This window comes from Limulus polyphemus, unplaced genomic scaffold (genome assembly GCF_000517525.1).
Source record: "Limulus polyphemus unplaced genomic scaffold, Limulus_polyphemus-2.1.2 Scaffold1941, whole genome shotgun sequence".
Taxonomy (NCBI): domain Eukaryota; kingdom Metazoa; phylum Arthropoda; class Merostomata; order Xiphosura; family Limulidae; genus Limulus; species Limulus polyphemus.
In genome coordinates, this window is record NW_013667551.1 from 141,910 (window position 1) to 163,496 (window position 21,587).

Consider the following 21,587-nt stretch of genomic DNA (forward strand, 5'->3'; position numbering starts at 1 on the left):
CAGAGGTGTAGCAATGGGGGGTTGTGAAATGACCACCCCAATATTCTAAAAATTCCACTATATTGTTTATATATATATATATTAAAGACTTATGGTGAGGTAAGTTAGATTCCTCATTTTCTTACTTTCTCAAGTTTTGAATACTTCTGTTTTACAATTTTCATTTAAGCTAAAGTAAATCACATAAGCTCTTTGTATTGAAGGAAAGGTAAACATATTTTTGAAAAAACCTCCCCTCATGTTGCTGGGTAAGTCCATGCTATAATTCACTTGTAAATCTATCCCCAGTGAATTAATTTTATCGGGTGATAGAAGAATCTATGAGTGACTGCTTCAGAGATTATCATGTATGGGAGCTCAAAGAGCCAGTTGTGATTTAAAAGTTTGTTTTTGATATTATTCATAAATGAAAGTGTCCAAAAGTTATTATACAGTGTTCCCTAAAAACTCTGCCTCCTGCAAGTGAAGTATCTATAAAATAAATAATTGCTTTGAAGAATTAATAGTACAACCCAACAGCTGACGTCTGTGCTTCTTTTTTCTTTTTGTTAATGTGTAATTGTTTTGAGTGACGTTTGCAGCATTATTTTTATGGCTGTGGATATTTTCCAAATATGCGGATGTATTCGTATAATTATAATTAAATCTGGTTTCGTTTAAAATTAAGGCATTTTTAGAAAGAGTCATGCAACGAAAAATTTATTTTGAGTTTACAGTCTTAGTATAATGGACGAAAAAGAATATCAATCTATGTCGAGTCACTAATGTAACTGCTATGGTTATAGCGTTAAAAAAAAACAATGTTAGAACATTTTCTCAATATTTATCAAAGTCATTTCAAAAACATTTATTGTTTTCTTCAGTATTGGACAGAAACCGCCTTTATGTAGGCTTAGTTGTTCTCCAGAGGACGTAGGTTATTTTCTAGTGTTTATAATCCTACGTATTTATCAGGTTTTAATATGTAAATTCATCAGCAGTGCCTAAATTTGAAACATGCCTTTAAAATACTCAGAACTGGTGGTTGTACAACCTTTTAAAAATCGTTTATACATTGGTGTGACACAGAAAATACTAACACAGAAGGGGCCGAGAGAACGCTAAAATTCCTGTACTTTAATTAATTAATTTCACTTTCTAAAATGTATATTAAGATATGAAACTGGACAATGTTTAATCTCTATCATAGAGTTTATTTCGCATATGCACCAGACCTCATTGCAGATATTGTGACCAGTCTTTTTTGTCCGTAAGAAACAAATTCCGTCATTCACATATATCAGAATTAGTTGTTTAAAAGCTTTCAAAATAAACTTTCAAGCCGATAGTGATTTTAGTAAAATAATAATAAAATAAAATTTTTAGATTTATTGCACGCTCGATAGAAAATAAGAATTTATTTGTAGTCTAACTAAGACTATAATTACGAGGTGATAATTTTAAATATTACAAATAGCGATGGCGCCAACTACTGGGCGGCAAATAATTCTTTTTGAACGCAAAGTGTAACCGACAGCGCTTATTACTGTGTAAGAAATCACGAATAGGATCAGAAATTTGAATTAATCGCAACTCAGAATGCAGGTATGCTACATTTAGATTTGACAAAGCAAAACATAATCCCAATAAAACTGTATTTTAAAAAAAGAAAAATAAACATGCTTAATTATACTTAGAGTTAGACATAAATTTCTCGGGTTCAGTGGGACATTCTTAGCTACTAAGTCATCTAAGCTGTGTTACAATAGGTTAGCCTCATATTATGGAAATTAGACTTAGTATAGGCTTACTTACACAATTACGTTTCAGGTATAGGCCTAAGTAATATTAAGACAGCCTAAGAAACCAATATTTGTTTAAAGAACGTTTTAAGTTGAAGACTGTGTTCAATCAGGCGAATGTTTTGGGATCATTTTCGTCTTTCTGAAACTAATTTATAGACCAATGTATTTAACTTAGCACTGTAGGCTAAGTGACGGATCTATATTGAAACGGTGGTAGGCTCCTTACTGTTAATAATATTAACCACAGGCTGAGGTACCTGTCCTTTGTCCAGTTTATGAAAATAAAATGTGGGGGTGGATGCTATGACAAGTAACAAAAAAAATCCAACTTCACATATTATTACAATATTCAATATTACCTCACCAAAAGTTTTGTATAAGCTGCAAGAAATCATTATGTATATATTTAAAACATGGTATACATTGTTTTATGGTCGGGTAACTTTGTAGGAAGAGGTAGCGACAGAAATAGCGGCAGGAGGGGTGCTTTATGTTATCTGCTTTCAACACCTAGCTCTTAAAATGCCCTTCCACACTGTTTCACGTGATTAATTAATACACGATCATTGGCTGCAGAATTGTTTTATGGGCCGATGGTGAAAGGTCACGGGTCAAAGTAGTATGTTGGTATAACTTAAAAAATGGCTCATCATATGAACCTCATATTGAAGTAGAAACTTCAGTTAAGTTTATGTATTATTGCAATAGTATCGGCCATTTTTTCATTGCGTTCCTTCATAGATAGTGCTAGCACACTTTCTGAGGTATATAAGACATTTATGTGCTCTTCCTTTACACTGTGCGTATGTTGTATTATAGAAAATTTAAATAACTTTTTTTTTTACTTTTTACTGTTTAAGTAGGCTGTATCGCACAACTAGGCCTACGTATTTTTTCTCGTATTAATTTAATGTTTAGAAGCATTTGACTCAAAAACTTCCCATGTCTGGTAGCAACCTTTTAACCCCCAGTGTTCATTTATTTGGTAATGCGGTGATAATCCTTGTAAAAACAGATTGATTTTTAATGATTTTTGAAGTCTTCAAACCATTCTATCATAATTTGTAAGTAAAAATGAAAAGTTTATCTTTTATTATTTTAGTTTATTTTTGTGCTCCATTTAGTTCTTCACGTAGTATGTTCTCTGTTATAAGTTGTAACTACTTTAAAGTTGATCAACGTAAGTTACAAATATCAAAATGTTCACCTCTCATTGCTGTAATATGCCACTTTGATGACAGTAAGAAACGAATTTTACTTGTACGTTACTAATGTTGTTTTATAATAAGTATATTTATCCTACATTGTTCTATACATATTATGTTTGTTTCACATTAAAAACATCGAAATAAGACTTCTAATAATATTCTCATATTAATTTTTATGAGGATTTTGAGTCATTTTAACTCGCCATATAATAACCTAAATTGATTTAAAGTGTGTGAATGAATAATATGACATTGTGCCTAATTTATAATTCGATATTATACAGCAGATAATCTGTTTAATGATTACATATTTTCTTTTCACCGAAATTAAAATTGAAAATACGATCTGTGACGATGCTTGTGTGGTGTTCACGTAAACTGATATCCGACAGAAAAGTATCCGTTAAACACATATATGTTCTGCAGAGAATAAATCGAACACGGACAGCAAAGGAAAAACAAATACGAGCTAGCAAATAATGAAAAAAAAAAAAGTATTTAGAATGGTGTGTGATGTAGTTTACCAGTTAGCCGGCCTTTTAGATTCGGTTGTGACTTGACTGCTGGTGAGGCTGGAAATGGATGTTTTTCTAAACTGTCCATACAAAAGAAGGACAACAATAGTTATGATATACCACACTTACATATAGGACAAAGGGTCTAAGTGCGATATCCCATAATGCTAAGCTACGTATGTCACTAACTATTCCAACTTTCATACACATCGGAGAAAACCCCAACTCACACCAGTTTATACAAGTCTGTTTGACCCTTTGGCATGGGCTATCCACTTCTCCCCTACGGAGTGGACACAGACATAAGGCCGGAGTAATACAAACTTCTAGTTGTTGTAATATTTGTGACAAAGATACTAATTTTGAACAGGGGAGAAGGCAACCAGTAAACAGCACCCTACTACCCGCCTTTCATGTCCAGAGGATTGACTTTCACACTTATATCGCATCCACAGTCTATATTGCGGGGGGTTGCTTTGCGATATTATACGGGTTCAAATCCTGCTTCCTAGCTTCTAAGTCCAAAACTCTACCACAGGGTCAACCCGCACCCTTTTAATCTTTACCCAAAAAAAGAATTCGCACATGATATTGAACCTTTGACATCCGGTTAAAAAAAAAATAACTACGTGCTGAATAGAAAAATATACTACAAATATATCGAAAACAAGTTATAGAAGGGTGAAACTATTAGCTGTGTAAGCTACAACGCAAGTACGGTTTTTGGGTAGAATAGTATGCCATATCATTTCAATTACACTTTGAAATGTCCCCCGTTTGGACAACAGTAAGTCTTCGGATTTACAACGCTAAAATCAGGGGTTCGATTCCCCTCGGTTGACACAACAGATTTCCTGATGTGGAATGGCTATTACAACACACACACACACAAACTTTGAAATACCACTCCTTCTGATCAACAATTAAAATCAAGTTAAATAAATAAATATTATCCCAACTAAGCCTACTTCCACTATGCCACATAAGTTGGTAGGAGTCTAGCTAGTCTTAAACTTACTAAACGCTAGACTGGTATACTGATAATGCTAGAAGAGTTGTTTTATTAAATAAGATCTGGATACAGTTTTCATATACTTTCACAACTATTATTTAAATTGTAATTTCTCAATGACTTAATAACCAATCATTAACTTACAAACTTAATAGCCTGATGTTAGGGTGCTCGACCAGCAATTTGAGGGTCGCGGGATCGAACCCTATTGCCGAATATGCTCGCCTTTTCAGTCGTAGCGGCGTTATAATGTGACTGGCATTCTGTTGGAAAAAAGTAGCCCAAGAGTTGACGATGGGTAGTGTTGACTAACTGCTTTCCCTCTAGTCCGTCACTATGAAATTGGAACGACTAGCGTAGCTTTGAACGAAATTGAACAAAAATTATACAAACTTGATATATTCTGTCGGTTACGTGAGTTACTTTTATTCACGATACACTATCTTACCAAAAGTCATTGGACTCACCTCTGATTGCAGAAAAATGGATGGATGACGAAATATGCAAATACTTCGGTCTAAAAGGGTGATCAGTGGTTCACTCAGAAGTCATTTCGAACTTGTACGTCGAACGATAAGTACTCGTTAAGAGCTAACAGAGTTACACAGGGAAAGGATAGTTGGATTTCATTTGGAGAAAATGTTTGAACGTGCTATTGCGAAACAATTAAACACTCCCGTGTCGACATTTGACAACGTGCTGAAGAAATGGAAGTCCACAGGTGACAATGAGCCCAAGAAACGACCAGGTAGTCGTAAAATACTAACTGACAGGCAAGTCGACGCGTATTGAGAAGGCTGGTTACCTCATCTCGCCATCAGACCCTAGAGAATCTGTATTTGAAGATGCGAGCAGCCACAGGCAATCTTATAAGTGTTTCCATGACGTGTCGAGAGCTGCATGCCATGAATTTTCACGGAAGAGCTGCAGCCCACAAGCCGTTGATAACAAAAACAAACGCACACCGTCGACTGGCATTGGGCAAGGCACACCGAAACTGGACCGTGGATCAATGGAAATCGGTCCTGTGGAGCGACGAGTCACGCTACACGCTCTTCTAGTCTGATGGACGTGTTTGGGCATGGAGGATGCCTGGAGAACGCTTACTACCTGAGTATGTTGTCCCAACAGTGAAGTTTGGAGGTGGAGGTATCATGGTCTGGGGGTGCTTCTTGTGTATGAATGCCGAGTCCTACATTGATGTTCTGAACAATTCTGTGTGTCCTTCATTGTGGCAATTTTATAGTACCGTCCCCTACACCTTCATACATGATAACGCTCCATGTTACAAAGCAATGATAGTGGACGCGTGGTTTGAAGAGAAAACATCGGAACATTGATGTAGCCAGCACAGAGCCTTGACCTTGGGATGAACTGCAACGCACAATTATGTCCAGGCCAAGACGGCTCTTTTCAGTAGTGGAGCTTACTAATGCTTTAAAGGAGGAGTGGAGCACAATACCACCAGCTTTCTATCAAAAATTAGTAGACATTCTTCCACGACGCATTGAAGCAGTCATTAAGGCCAACATGTCATTAATATCTTGACATGTTTTATTCATAACAGTCCCATGACTTTTGGTAGGATAGTGTATATGACACTATTACATGGTAAATATTCTAGGGAAGGTACTTCAGTTAAATATTACCAGCACACATAACCAAGGGGGCCAAATAGTAACCTCAAGTTGCAAAATATATTCACCACGTATTTACAGAACAGATCAATAAACATTGATTAGAATTTGGCATAACGTAATATTACTCATTAGCAACATGACATGCACAAGACAGTGTGTGCAAAAAGCTGATTCGTTAAAACTTGATTTTTGAACGCTTAAGGATGAGATGTTTTCACAACTATTCCTGGTATTGTGTTAGTTTTTTATGTGTATTATTGTTACGGATTTGATATATGTGTCTGTTGTTTTACAGTCTCTTTCTGTACTCCTGGCAGACGTAATTTACAAACTAACATTTGCGTAATTACGAGAACGTGTTTACTATATTGACCAGTATAGGCTTGTTTACCATAGCTTTCTTACTTAGCTGAAGGTTTAGTTATTTACTACTGAATATGCTAATCTTGCTCGCCGGTACACTAGCACGTGGTTATTATTATTATTGAGGGAGCCTAGCCTTTTCCTGAGGCATAATCACGTTTCCTGCAAAACCAGTTTGAATACAACCTACAGGTATCGTTCCCGGCTCATTATATATGACTGCTCACGCTTGACTTGTATAATATAAATAAGATTTTACGTAGTTCAGTGTATTTGTGATAGCGTTGTTAATGAGAAGACATTCGGTGTATCGGTCCTTTTTTTTTTTTTTTCTCCTCCTACATATTTGTGACCCAGTAAACATAGTTACAGTTATGGATTACTATTGCTTTGAAACAAGCAAATTTAATTCGAAACTTCCAAAACCTCATGAAAGTTGCATAACCTTGTCGTACTTTATTTTATAGAATATTCCCTGACATGTACTGACGTCGTAAACACAGTTTTGTTATTCATTTTACAATACACGTTGTCATTCAGACTTTTAGCCGTCTGTTTCGTTATATCTTTTGTTATTATTTGCTGGGTCATCATCTCCGATACAGTTAATAATCTGCAAGGTGGAGCAGTGTTGTGAAATTTGGATATTCAGTTGTTTATAATTTAACATTCTTCTCACTGAAACATTTTAATATGCGAGGCTTGATTGCACTCAACATCGGCGGACAGAACCGCGCGTTATTATTTGTGGTGTGTATTACGATTGAAGAAGAACAATAGTCTTGACCTGGGTCATGGTCAACTATTTATTTATAACAATGGATCAAGCCAGTCGCAGGCCTATTGTATATACTTCTGTAGGGTTTCGTCTCTCAGAAAGAAAGTACCGTACCGAGGTGAGGCTTTTATATCACACGCTTTCCTCGTATGCAAAGCTATTCCATGTTATACGATATTCGCGTATTTAGGGTTCAAATTACTAGGGAATACTAACAAACATGTACTGGTCATACAGTTAATTCTTTCTCTCTATATGTACTGTGATCATATTAGTAATAGGTATAAACCTTACACTAAGACATTGGTTAAACGATTTGTTTAGTTGGAAGACAAAAGGAAGAATATGTCGTTGAAAACAAAACCTTGTGGTATTTCAATTTTTTTTAAATAGAGTAAAAATTGGACAGCTCTAGGTCATGTTTTGTGTTAAATATTTATTTACTTGTGACTTTGTAGCATACCTGTATGATATAAATGGTAATTTGTTATGATAACTGTTATCCAATATTTAGATATACATATATATTAATCTTTTTTTTTTAAGTGCTGCTTTCATTTTAGCATTCACATACTTAGTAAGTTTATTGGGGTACTTGTAAAAAATAAACATTTTTGAGATCTAATATCAAATTGTCAGATAATTTCACTTTAAACAATTTGTAACTGTGCATGAAGAAACAGATTTTGCTAAAGAATACAGGTTATGTAATGAAATATACAAATAAAGTTTAAATGTTTCACAACACACACACATTTGTAGTTAAACAGCTGACATCATGTTTGAATGATAACTTTCGAGTGAATGCCTATGTTATGCCAATGTTTCACATAACATGAACCCATGATTTTATATATATATATCATTCACATGACCACAGTACTCCCAGAAAAAATGTTAATTTCAGATACAATTACTTTGAATGTTGTGCATCATAAAATGTCCCATTAATTTTCACAAGATTGTAGCCTTTTCATTATCATTTGCATCTTATTAAAAATTATGCTTTCTTGATAATCAGGGACATTTTTCTGAAAGTTGGTAGGCTGAATCAGATTTTAAACTAATTTGTACATACCCCCTATTTGTTGAACTTGTACAGAGTTTCTAACAATGATGTCTTCTTTGCTAAGGAAAATGAGTACCTAATAGTGAAATTGACTATATGAACTTTGAAATTTTCAAGAGTGCCAGATAGTAGAACAGACTATATGAACATAACACTTTGGAGAAAGAGTTTTGTTCTTTCTTGGGGATGTACAGATAGGGATACTGACTATATAAATGTAAATAATTAGGAGAAACAGTAGTTCATTCATTGCTAGGATTGGATGGATGGATGCCAGAGAGTCAGACAGACTATATGAACATTAACCTTTTGGTGAAACGGTAGTTTGTTCTTCTTTAGGAATTGAAGAGTGTCATATAATGAGGTTAACTATATGAACATTATCCTTTTGGTGAAATGGTAGTTTGTTCTTTGTTAGGAATTGAAGAGTTCCATATAATGAGGCTAATTATATGAACATTAGCCTTTTGGTGAAACAGTAGTTTGTTCTTTGTTAGGAATTGAAGAGTTCCATATAATGAGGTTAACTATATGGACATTAGCCTTTTGGTGAAACAGTAGTTTGTTCTTTGTTAGGAATTGAAGAGTTCCATATAATGAGGTTAACTATATGGACATTAGCCTTTTGGTGAAACGGTAGTTTGTTCTTCTTTAGGAATTGAAGAGTGTCATATAATGATTCATTCTTCATTATGGATGGTTGAATACCAGGTAGTATATGAATACAGTGGTTCATTCATCTTTAGGATTTTATGGATACTGGGAGTGACCATATAAAGAAAAAAATATTAAAACATTCATTCATTCTCTCTCAAGAGTTGATGGGTACAGATAAAGAAACTGATTGCTGGAATGAAATTAATTTTTGAACATTTGTTGTTGTTTTTTGCCCAGGGTGCATGAGTGCAAGGTATTGAGATTGTTTGTATAAGCCAAATGCTATATTTATCTACATTTTTAGCATAGTTTGTGGCAATTGTAGATTAAGAAATTATTGTAACATTCATACAGTAACCTGAAAAATGTGAACTTTGTATGACAGTTCTTGTCATTTAGCTATTTTGCATATCTGGCACAGGTATACCATTCCTAAACAATTTTCAGATAAAGGTATAACAGTTTGTTACCAAAAGTCCAGGTTTCTCCTTAAGTCATCACATGCTTTTCAAAAACACATTTTTGTGTTGTGGTCATTCATTTTGGTAATGGGAGGAGTAAAAGCTACCATTTCTTTACTTATGATTGTAATTTCTAAAGAATGTGTATTTACTGAGATGAAGGTACACACCATTTTCATAGCTCATTTCATTTAAGAAACTTGTTTCATTATCTTTTTCAATAGGAACTTCAGCTGTACCAAGAGCTAATAGTGCAATAGGTTACTCCAGCCTTATGATTTTTTTGTGATTTGCTTTTTCAGCTGGTATATATTTTAGTTTAACTATGAGATTCTACCAAAATGAAAGGTGCTGAAATTATACATTTTTTATATTAATGTTTATACCTTCATGTTGGCAGGAATTTGTGCTAAAAGTCATATTACAAGGAGTTTAAAGTTTTTTGTAATTTATTTTTAGGTGTTTTTACTGGAGCGACAACTGAAAACTAACATTTCATAAAAGAATATTTAACTAACATTTTTACTATTGATCTTAAATAATTTTTGTAGGTAGATTATTTGGTTTGACAAGTAGGTTGTTTAAAACCATGAATTTTTTATTAGTATTTAAATATTTTTTGTCATTGAGTCATGACAACCAAAACCCCTGCTTGAAAGGTTATTACATCATACATTGATACTGATGTTTAGTTGTTTTGTTGGTAGATCACTTGGTTTAACTAAAAGCCTGTTTTGTGTTGATATTTAGATCTTTCTGCGAGCTGGAACTTTAGCTCGACTGGAAAACCAACGTGATGAGAAGCTTCACGACATGATTGTGAGATTTCAGACTCACTGTAGAGGTTATTTGGCAAGAAGCAAGTTAAATAAGTACAAGGTAAGTTGACATATACTTAGAAAAATAAATCTATTTGCTACAAAGTAATTTGGTAGAACTGTGTTGCTTCGTAGTATAACAATTCCTTTAGAGTTTTGTACTTTTTTTATTGTGGATCCATACAATGAAAAAATTACAGAAGGGTTTTTTTTATTAATGCACATTTTTAACAGCATTCATTTTTCATCATCAGTTCTAAAAATGATCAAAATGTATGTTTAGAATCTATTAAAAATTTTAGACAAGCTGAGTTGGATATCCCAAATATCTCATGGGATGGATTTTGTGCTATCAGATCTAAAAATGATCAAAAGGTATGTGTAGAACTTATCAGAAGTTTAGTTAGCTATGAAGGTGGCTACTGCCTGTTAGAAAAACTCGTACAAATATATTGGGGACTATACAGTCTACTTATGCAGATCAAGTAGAGGACAACATTTCAAAAGTCTTCTGTCTTCATTATTAAAAGTATTGTACTGTCAGACCTCAAAGTTTCAAATGGTGAATTATTAGCACTCAAGTTTATGTCATTGTGTTATGGGATCCTTTATACTAAAAACTGATGATGATGATGATGTAACTAACACTAAATGTGTGTATTTCATGTCTGAAATGTTTAAAAACTAAAAGAATGCTTGGAAATAACTGAATTCTAGACTTCAAAGGTCTTTTGTGTTAGCTAAAGATTTGTGTCAGTGTTTGCCTTGACAAAGTGAAGATGGTATTTCCAGATATGATAACCTAGTGATTAAAAGCATATGTGTGACAGGAATAATAATACTTACTCAGTCTCAGTTTCCATGCGAAATGTTTTAGGATGACATGCTACCAGTTTTATAAATATCTTCCTTGAGGTTTAGATATGAACTTATGTTATCAAGTGAAATGATAGAAATGTTTGAAAACTTTTTTCAGGTTCAAGATATGGCCATTAGGTGCATTCAGCGGAATGTTCGCAAATTTCTGGAGGTGAAATCTTGGCCATGGTGGCGACTTTTCATTAAGCTTACACCTCTTCTGAATGTACACCGTACTGAAGAGGAGCTTCGTTTAAAAACTGTGAGTATCATATGGTGAGAAGAATTGTTTCACATATTGTGATAAATACATATCTATATAGTCAATACTTTCAGTCAGTTAACATTGTTATAAGAGCTTTCATGGTATTCTGTTTAGAACTGAGAAGTTTTCTAAACTATCATTAACTGAAAGAAAGTATTCAGGAAATAAGACTCTGATTTCTCTTAAACTTAACATGTTTACCAAAAAAGCTCAGAAAGTATCAATCCTATATTTTTGTACCTTCTACTACTAAAATCCTTGTCTGAACAGAAATACAGAAGTACTTAGTTCTAGCTTTTGACAGGAATATAGTTTCAGCTTTTTTCAGCTAAGGAGTTTTTCTGCTGTTTTAATACACTGGATTTACTAAAGAAATGCAATATAAACTGAAGTAACTTCTTTATACAGGAAGAACTGGAAACTTTGAAAGCTAAAACCTTGAGACTTGAAAAGGAAAGGAATGAACTAAAACAAACAAATGAGAAATTAGAAGCGAAGGTAAGCATATGACTGTTTATTAATATTCCTTCATTTCAAAGTATGTAATATAAAGTTTTGTCAGTAGTGGTTTTGTTTTGAATGTAATTACTTAATAATGCTAGTTGTTGTGATTTTAACTTTATATTGAGCTTACAGTGTAATATATTTCAAGAGCATGGCTAGAGACTAGAATCACAGTTTAGACATACTAAACTTTCTTTACATAACCTTGGCTTGTGAACTATGGTAAATAACTTGTAATCAAGTCAAAATGTTTTTATGGGTATTTAAAAACTGACCATTTAGTTATCAATGCATACTCATGAGTTTTGTAGCACTGTTAGAAGCTAAAGTCCTTTTACTTCTGATTTGTAATGGATAAAGTAAGGGTGTTTTAAAATGCATCTCTAGTCAAATATTACTTTATGACAAATGTTCGGCATTTTATGTTGTAAAAACCTTAAGGTAGGTTAACATTTAAGAGAAATGGTTTCTTTTTTTGGAATGGTGCTCTTCTAATGATAACATGGCTAACTTGCATTTTTAATTTTTTTCTTGGACTGAAACAAAATATAAGAAACCAGATTACTTGAATAATTTTACAGCATTGACCTTCCTTCATGAGGAAAAAAACTGGGACTGATACCCCTCTGTTAACAACTTGGTAAATTTGCCTTGTCTTACATATGTGGGACTGATATCTATCTGTCATTTACAGTGTATATTTGTCTTATTTTGCGTGTGTGGGACTGATATCCATCCATTAACAACTTGGTAAATTTATCTTGTCTCTAATGTGGGACTGATATCCATCTGTTAACAACTTGATAAATTTGTCTTGTCTTACTGATGTGGGACTGATATCCATCTGTTAACAACTTGATAAATTTGTCTTGTCTTACTGATGTGGGACTGATACCCATCTGTTAACAACTTGGTAAATTTGCCTTGTCTTACTTATGTGGGACTGATATCCATCTGTTAGCAACTTGGTAAATTTGCCTTGTCTTACTGATGTGGGACTGATATCCATCTGTTAACAACTTGATAAATTTGCCTTGTCTTACTTATGTGGGACTGATATCCATCTGTTAACAACTTGGTAAATTTGCCTTGTCTTACTTATGTGGGACTGATATCCATCTGTTAGCAACTTGGTAAATTTGCCTTGTCTTACTTATGTGATACTGATATCCATCTGTTAACAACTTGATAAATTTGCCTTGTCTTACTTATGTGGGACTGATACCCCTCTGTTAACAACTTGGTAAATTTGCCTTGTCTTTTATGTGATACTGATATCCATCTGTTAAGGATATCAGTCCCACATAAGTAAGACAAGACAAATTTAGCAAGTTGTTAATAGACAGATATTAGTCCCACTTAAGTAAGACAAAAGAAATTTGCCAAGTTAATCTGTTAACAACTTGATAACTTTTACTTGTCTTTTATGTGATACTGATATCCATCTGTTAACAACTTGGCAAATTTCTTTTGTCTTACTTAAGTGGGACTAATATCTGTCTATTAACAACTTGGCAAATTTCTTTTGTCTTACTTAAGTGGGACTAATATCTGTCTATTAACAACTTGCTAAGTTTGTCTTGTATTACTTATGTGGGACTAATATCCATCTGTTAACAACTTGATAAGTTTGTCTTGTATTACTTATGTGGGACTGATATCCATCTGTTAACAACTTGGTAACTTTTTCTTGTCTTTTATGTGATACTGATATCCATCTGTTAACAACTTGATAAATTTGTCTTGTCTTACTTATGTGGGACTGATATCTATCTGTTAAGAACTTGCTCAATTTGCCTTGTCTTACTTATGTGGGGCTGATATCTATCTTTTAACATCCTGGTAAATGTTAATTGTCTTACTGTTAACAACTTTATAAGGTTAGACTTTTCTTGCTTGTTTTTTTAAATAAATTGTTTACAGTTTCAATTAATAGATAATGTTCATTATCATTGTGAATAACACAGTATATCATCTAGAAATTATATTTATATGAACTGAAGACTATTATTCAGTCTGATTACTGCTTGTTGTAACACATTATGTAGTAATTAAACACCAAAGTCTAATATTTAGTCTGATTACTGCTTGTTGTAACACATTGTGTAATAATTAAACACTGAAGTCTATTATTTAGTCTGATTACTGCTAGTTGTAACACATTATGTAGTAATTAAACACCAAAGTCTATTATTTAGTCCGATTACTGCTTGTTGTAACACATTATGTAGTAATTAAACACCGAAGTCTATTATTTAGTCCGATTACTGCTTGTTGTAACACATTATGTAGTAATTAAACACTGAAGTCTATTATTCAGTCTGATTACTGCTAGTTGTAACACATTGTGTAGCAATTAAACATTTTTTTCGTCAGAAAATAAGTAATCATGGAAGGATTGTAAGCATTGTGTGAAACTAATTTATACGTTATTTTTACCTGTAGTTTGAATACATGTGTACTTTGGTTTATATAAAGAGTATCTGTCGATTGTATTAGATGTGTTTGAAACGTACGTGCAGGGGTTTATCTGAATACTCTGGTAGAGGTATATGTTGAATAATTACCATGCCTTCTGACTGGGGACATGAAAACTAATTACAAATGTTAGGGAATTCGAGATTGTGATGGTGAAGTTTAAAGAAAAGAAAAACTTTATTAAAAATCCTCCATAAGAGACTAATTTTTATCATCTTTGTAACATATATTTATGTATAGATATTTTTTACAAGACGGGTGTTCTGTTATGGTTTCTAGATGTTTCGACAGGACTGTATGAATTTCAATTTTTACAAGTTTCAGTAAAAACCAGTGTACAAATAATACACACAGTTTAACGATACTACTGAGTATATGCATTGTGTTTTGTAGCTTGATATTCCGATCTCTGTGTTTGACTGTAAATGTTTACGTTATATTCAAAACATGAAGAAAAAACTAAAAATATCGTAGTCCGTCGTCGTCAAGATTTTGTATTTATCAGTCGGTTTTAGCCGCGGGTGAAAACGGTATACTCAATCGACCAACTTTATCTGTGTTTGTTGGCAGTTTCTTAGAGATGACAGTTTTTTACAAACTTCAAGTTCAAGACGCGTGTTGACGGGTCGTTGACCTAGACCTGGGAGGTAGCTTCGGCTTGTTAGGGGAATTCCCGGCAGCAATAATTGGCTCGACATCAAAAGCCTTTTTTCGGGAAATCATATCTTTTATTCGTATCCCAGAAAGCACTTCGTCTTTCAGTGTTACCACTTACTGCTGGCCACAAGTTAAAAATAGAGAAATCTCCAACAATATAATTTCTTCTTGTAGTGCCTTGTATTGACCATATTTGATGCCTGTAAACATAAAAGTTATATATAATAGACAGTGCTTTTCTAAGCATACTTACACACATCACCTTGTGACGTAACCTAAGTGATCGTAGGTGAACACGTGATATACGAGCGTCTGATCCATTGTTTGTTGTTATCTGCCATTCAGATGTGTTTGATGTAGGCGTGACTTACTGTTTTCGCTAAATAATAATAAAAACTGTAGTGGAATAGGCTCTAGTACTCAACATGCATTATGACCGTATTTTAATGTTGTGCATAAAACGTACAGGTATCTAGCTTGTAATAATGTACGTAATGAAGATCAGTCAGTGATATATTGTGAATTCTATCATATTTACACCAACCATACAGTCCACTATGATCGGGGCTATTGACTAGAACGGTTATTAGTGAATTCATGGTTCAGATCATAAACGAAACATTGTTCTACACATCACCAACACGTGCCTAGCTATAACCTAAATAAATTATCAGTTAGTAATATATAGCAATATATTTGTTGTTCACTAATAACAAACTTGTGACAGAAAATACCTGTATTACCATGCATCTATTTTGAGTTTCTAACACTCGTGTTATTTATCAAATTCTTTAGGTTTATCACATGCAATGTTTTCTATTTACGATCCGAACCGTTCATTCATTAATCACCGTTGTTCCCCTGATTGATAGTGAACTGTACAATCCCGTAACGATATAATATGGAGAGACAGTACTTAGATATTATAGTTTTAAACTCCGAAACCCAAGCTTTAAAAAACACTAGGGGAGACATTTGCAGTGTACGTGATTTTTACACAAATTTTAGGTCTAAAAAGATCGTCTTTTTTTATATAATTGGCGTTCATGCCTCAGAAGTTTCTGGTAACTATTGTTTGCTTTAATGCTCTTCCACTGATTTCGATTATTATATGCAGCGAATCTGGCCTTCACGCGCTTTCGGGATCTGCTTGGCTGCTTAACAGAACCAATTGAGGTCAAGGGTTATGAATACATTCTTGTGGTGATAGGCCAACTTCCAGGCTATCTTTGGATGAACCCGAGCTCGGCAGCTTTGATGATATTATAACTTTCACTACAGCTTTGGCCGCTAGCCATCGCCAAAGCTTGACAAAGCATAAACACTTGACAAACATCCCATGCGAAGCAGCTTTGGTCTGGTCTTGTTCCTGGGTATAATTCCCTTTATAGACTTCCATAAAGTATGAGTGAGAGGGAATCTGATGGACGTCTTTACGATTGTTAAGGGAATTGATAGTGTTGATGCATAATGTTTTTGTATTTAATGGTGAGAATGGTAAAACTAGGGAACACAAGCTTAAATTTTGGAGAAGGTAGGAGTCATCTTCAACTAAGACAGATTTATTTTTCTAACAGGGTGGTTGACCTTTGGAATGGGTTGTCTTCAGATGTGGTTGAAGCAGTTAATTTAAGGGTAGGCTTGTTAAATATTTGAATGATAAGGGCTGGCTTTGAGAGTTTTATTTTAAAGTTTAGAGTAGTTGATGGGATGGCCTAGATAGACCACCCTTGTTGTCTTTAAACTATAAATATATATATATAGTTCAGAGATTAACCGAAAGGTTTATGTCTGATCATTGTGAACACGTAGCAATAGAATGTATGAAAACTGTTTTAGCTGTGGTAGCAATGTGTCAAAGTTTAGAAACGATTGTCTTGTAAAACGTATAAATCCGAATTGCAAGGATGAAACTTGTTATCGAGCTGCACACTTACGTGGGGGGTGTTTTATGTTGACTTTATTGGAATGTTTTTCTTGGCTGCACAAATAGCATTTCATTTTCCACCTTAACGCTTTTCTGACAAGTATCCCATAAGGAGGTCGATGCTTATTTATATTATAAAGAAAGATTAATCATACTGGTGTAACGTTACAGTGTTCAGTGAGTGTTGATGCTAAACGTACCGCTAGCTCTTAAATATGTTCAGGTAACATGCCTAATTAATATGATTTTAAGATATTTCTAAAATATAAAGTGTATTTATCTCTTTCTTGTTCTAATGAGATATTTTTATTACTGTAATTTTATGTTTGATTCGACTCTTTTTGTTGTATACGAAAAACACAAACCAAGAAACAGATATCACACTGTTCTAACTGGAGGGTGTTTTTAATATTGTGTTGACTCTTTTTTTTTAATAAGAATAAAGCATTTATGTTGTGTTCAGTTATTAATCGAATTTATTCATTAAACTTTATTAAAATGTTTTAAATTGTTTCAAGTTCAACTACCCATATAATTTTAATGTATTATAATAATGTTTATAAAAAGTTTTTCACATAGCTAGTGAACTGTTTTAGTTCTAAGCAATGAAACACAGATAAGGGTAACAAATAGATAGTATTTTGTTGGTTTTTTTCCCCTATCCTATGTGAATTGACCTACATTCTTTTTAAAGCTTTTACCGCTCCGTGAAGAAGGCCTGTTTATTGTTACTGTGAGTTTAACTGCGGGTAGCAAGCAGTTAATAATATGTTTTAGAAGCCCGTGTCCGAGATTTTGAACACTTGCCAAAACCCCGGAGGTTCTTGCCCCACCTTATTGGCTGCAGACAGAAAGTGCTGTAGAAGTCTCGTGCGCGTAGCAGACTTGGAAAAATAGCGTAGTTAGAATAGTACCTACCGTCTGTTAAACAAAGAATGACCACGAATCTAAGATTCTGTGGCGTTAAACGGTAACTTTCGAATGTTTACCGTGTTAACTCCACTAAACAGCCATGCCAGTAACACAGTCTTTGAACAAACTAGAAAATGTGGTTGTCAAACGTCCCGAGAAGCAGGTTAATGTAGTCAAAGGAATAACGAAGTATCAGAATTGTTTTATGAAAGACCGAAAACAAGTAAGCGATACTGATGACAAACCGATGTTGATACGTATTGATTGTTCAAACACGGAAAAGGACTGTGACAAAAGTTCATCAGTAAAGGAGAATAACATAGAATCAGGACCCGTATCTACCGTTTCAGATGCGTCTAATTGTTTAAACATAAACGGTGAGAAGGCGGCGTCTTTACGTTTCACGGATATGCCGTCTCAAATCACCCAGTCAACACAGGAATGTGAGACTAAGAAACCCACTTCAGGAGTTGGTCAGTCCAAAGAAAAGAGGAATTCAGTTGATCATAAGATAGTGAACCTTCAGAAAAAGGAAATAGTTGCAGTAAAACTGAGTAAAAATGAAACTTATGACGATATACAGGCCAAGAAAAAGAAACAAGTAGCTTTGCAAGTTTACAGTGGAGCTCGAAGAAAATCTGCTGGTCAGAAGGGAGGAATTCGCACCATTGACCTTAGAGAGTTGAAAAGACAGTTCAGAAAGGTTGAAGAGTCACCTTCTAAGTCTGGTAAACAGAATGACACCAAACAGCCTAGTAAAGAGACAGTGATCACTTCCAGTATATATGGCCAAAAAGGAATGAGAGAATCCAGTAGTGTATCTCAACAGTTGCCTAACAGTTATTATACAGCTAATCCATCAAAAGTAGCCACTTCTAATACTAGTTCATGTTATTCTACAGTATCATTACTAGATACTTCCAGAACATTTCTTCAACCACGAAAAACTTCTGGTTTACAACCATTTTGGTCTAGCTATATAGGTAGCCAACACTGGAGTCCTAAACCTATTGAACTTGGCAGGTGGAGGCTGAGTGGATCTTTAGACTTCCTTCCAAACTCGTCTAACTGTTCTCGTTTCTCTCAGGTATCTGAACTCTGGGCAGATCTCAATGAAGAGCATTCTGCAGCCACTCATGCTTCAGAGATGTTGGAAACTGAAACATCAGAAAGAATGAAGCTAGAGAAAGAAATTCAAGATATGCAGGTGAGTTGTTATAACATTTTATATTTCAAGAATTATTAGGTCTAGACTGTGTTCATAATGGATACCTACAGTTCCTATCTGACAATGAAGTTAAAATGAAACTCTAAATTTAGCACCAGTGAGATGTTATTTTTAGTATCTCAATGCACTGATTCAGTCTAACAGTTCTTTCACCCCACAGTGGATAAAAAAAAAATGTGTGTAAATTCGTAAGTGTATGTACAACAAGAGTTTATAGATGTCGTGTAGCACAAAAACAAGGCAGTTACAACCATGGAGACTTTTTTATACCCCATTTGCTGCTTAAATTATTGATCTGTCATACTTTGTGTTTGACTTTGCAAATCCTCTTCTGTTACGTAGTCTACTTTTATCTGGTAATAACACTTTTATGTCTGTATAGTTTTTGTATTTTCTTTTTTTGCTGTTGTTATGAGATAATGCTCTTTTCCACCATCTATTAAAGCTTCTTGTCTATTTAATTCAAGAATTTACCTTCATTTATTGTTTTGAATCCTTAGATGATGCTATATAACTTTGAACTAGCTAATCTAGAATTTTTTTTTCTCTTTAGAATAGTTTGGATTTACATTAACTTAGGTAATGAATTTATTTCAGACACGATGTTCAGCAGTCCAACAGCGGAACGATCGGATGGAAATGGAGATGATGGAGACAAGGATGTATCGAAGTACCGAGTTGAATGGAGACTTGTCAGATGAAGATGAAGCAGGTAGTAAATATTTTTCTTTTGGAATCATTTATATGCTATACAGAGGTTGAGAATGGTATATTTAAATGATTTTGGAGCCTTATCGTGTCACCGTGTGTGGACATGCTCTATCTAATGACTGTATGTTTTGACAATAGTCCTGCAAAAGGCTCTATCATAAAACTTTCATATCCAAAGCACCCCTTCCATAAATATTTTCCATAATTAAACTAATGCACGAGGATGAAGGTTTCCAAGAGCCCATTTCTACAGTCCAGTTGCACATAAATCTTTAGGCACTGCATCTGGTGTCTTTGTATAAAATAGCATCAATACCAGTTTCATTCTCCAACTGCTTGAGGTATGGGAAGGTTGAAATGATATGTCGTGGAAGAAACACGTGACTTGATTACGTTGTCCACTGTTGCTATGGTACAGTGGATGGCTTTTGCCACTGACATGTGTGTTTGTAAATTCCCAGCTATTACATGACGTGGCATTTTGCATCCCATGGCTGAGGCATGACTTGTTGTAAGTTTGTTTCTGAATGATCATGGTGTCCCAAGTTGGTTTTCTAAGACCATTAAGCATAAGGAGTACGCCACATTACGAAATTCTACACTGAACACATCCTTATAATATGAGTGTATGAATATTTTTTAGTTGGAAAGGATTGTTACATTCCCTTCCCACTACCAACCTATGGCTAAAAAATGTTCTGACACATTCCATTCCACCAATTTATATTGGCTGTGGTTGCCACATGACTTTAATTGTTTTAATGTAATGTACTTAACCCTGTAGTAGGCTAATTAAAATGAATATTTGATATTTAGTACTATGATGTTTTCTAATTTAGTTTCTTTCACAAGATAATATATTAACAGCTTAGGCTAAACATGAGTAATTTTCATCATGAAATGATATATCTCGTAATAAATGAGCAGGTTATGTAGACATTTATTTGTCTTGTATTATACAATTTGATGATAAGAATATATAGCTTATCATGATTCTTCAAATAAAGTTTGGCTTATAATAAATCAGGTAGTAATTTTATGACTCAAAATGACTGATACTAACTCTAATTATTACAAGGATTGTAGTAGTAATAATGTAGCTGATGTGGCTTACAACAAATATGTATTGGAATATGGCTTATAAATAACTGTCAGTCATTTGTAACTCATAATGATTAGTAGCAATTTTATGACGTGCAGTGGAGTTTCATATTAATGTTATGGTTTTAATAAGTGTGGGTGTAGTTTGGCATATAATAACACTGAATGGTAATGTTCAGGGTTAAAAAAATCTGGTATTGATGTTGTAGCTTTTAAAGAATCTGGTAGCAATTTTATTGCTTTTAGATATTGTGGTAATAATTTTAAGTCTAAAAATAGTGACTTTATCAATTGTGTGGTCAAAGTTACTTACTACTTACAAAGAAGCTGAATGTAAGTTTACAACTTCAAGGAACTCTGTAGTTATTTACAAGGAGCTTGAAAGTAATTGTATGATTCAAAAGCACCTGCCAATAATAATATGGTAAAATGAGGTTTCAAATTCCATTTGTTGAAGTTGGAAGAAATCAAGTGAGTCATCTCCTCACCTTGTCTTTCAAAACCATTGTATAACTACAGAAGTAATGAACTGTGACATCCTGCTGCTGTTTCTACATCTTACAAAACCATTTATCATCTGATGTCAGAAGTATGAACTTATAACATCCAGCTGCTGTTCCTACATCCAATGTCATAAGTAT

General features: G+C 34.0%; 1 protein-coding gene across 1 annotated transcript in view; it reads left to right on the top strand.

Annotated features, from left to right (window-relative positions):
* LOC106465427 (unconventional myosin-XVIIIa-like) overlaps window positions 1-21,587 on the top strand; it is a 95,254-nt gene that overhangs the window by 54,253 nt on the left and 19,414 nt on the right. The window contains exons 18-23 of the mRNA XM_022393323.1: window positions 10,238-10,366; window positions 11,282-11,425; window positions 11,837-11,926; window positions 14,804-14,831; window positions 18,005-19,113; window positions 19,732-19,846. Of these exons, the coding sequence (XP_022249031.1) occupies window positions 10,238-10,366; window positions 11,282-11,425; window positions 11,837-11,926; window positions 14,804-14,831; window positions 18,005-19,113; window positions 19,732-19,846 (1,615 nt within the window). The remainder of the gene's footprint in view (window positions 1-10,237; window positions 10,367-11,281; window positions 11,426-11,836; window positions 11,927-14,803; window positions 14,832-18,004; window positions 19,114-19,731; window positions 19,847-21,587) is intronic.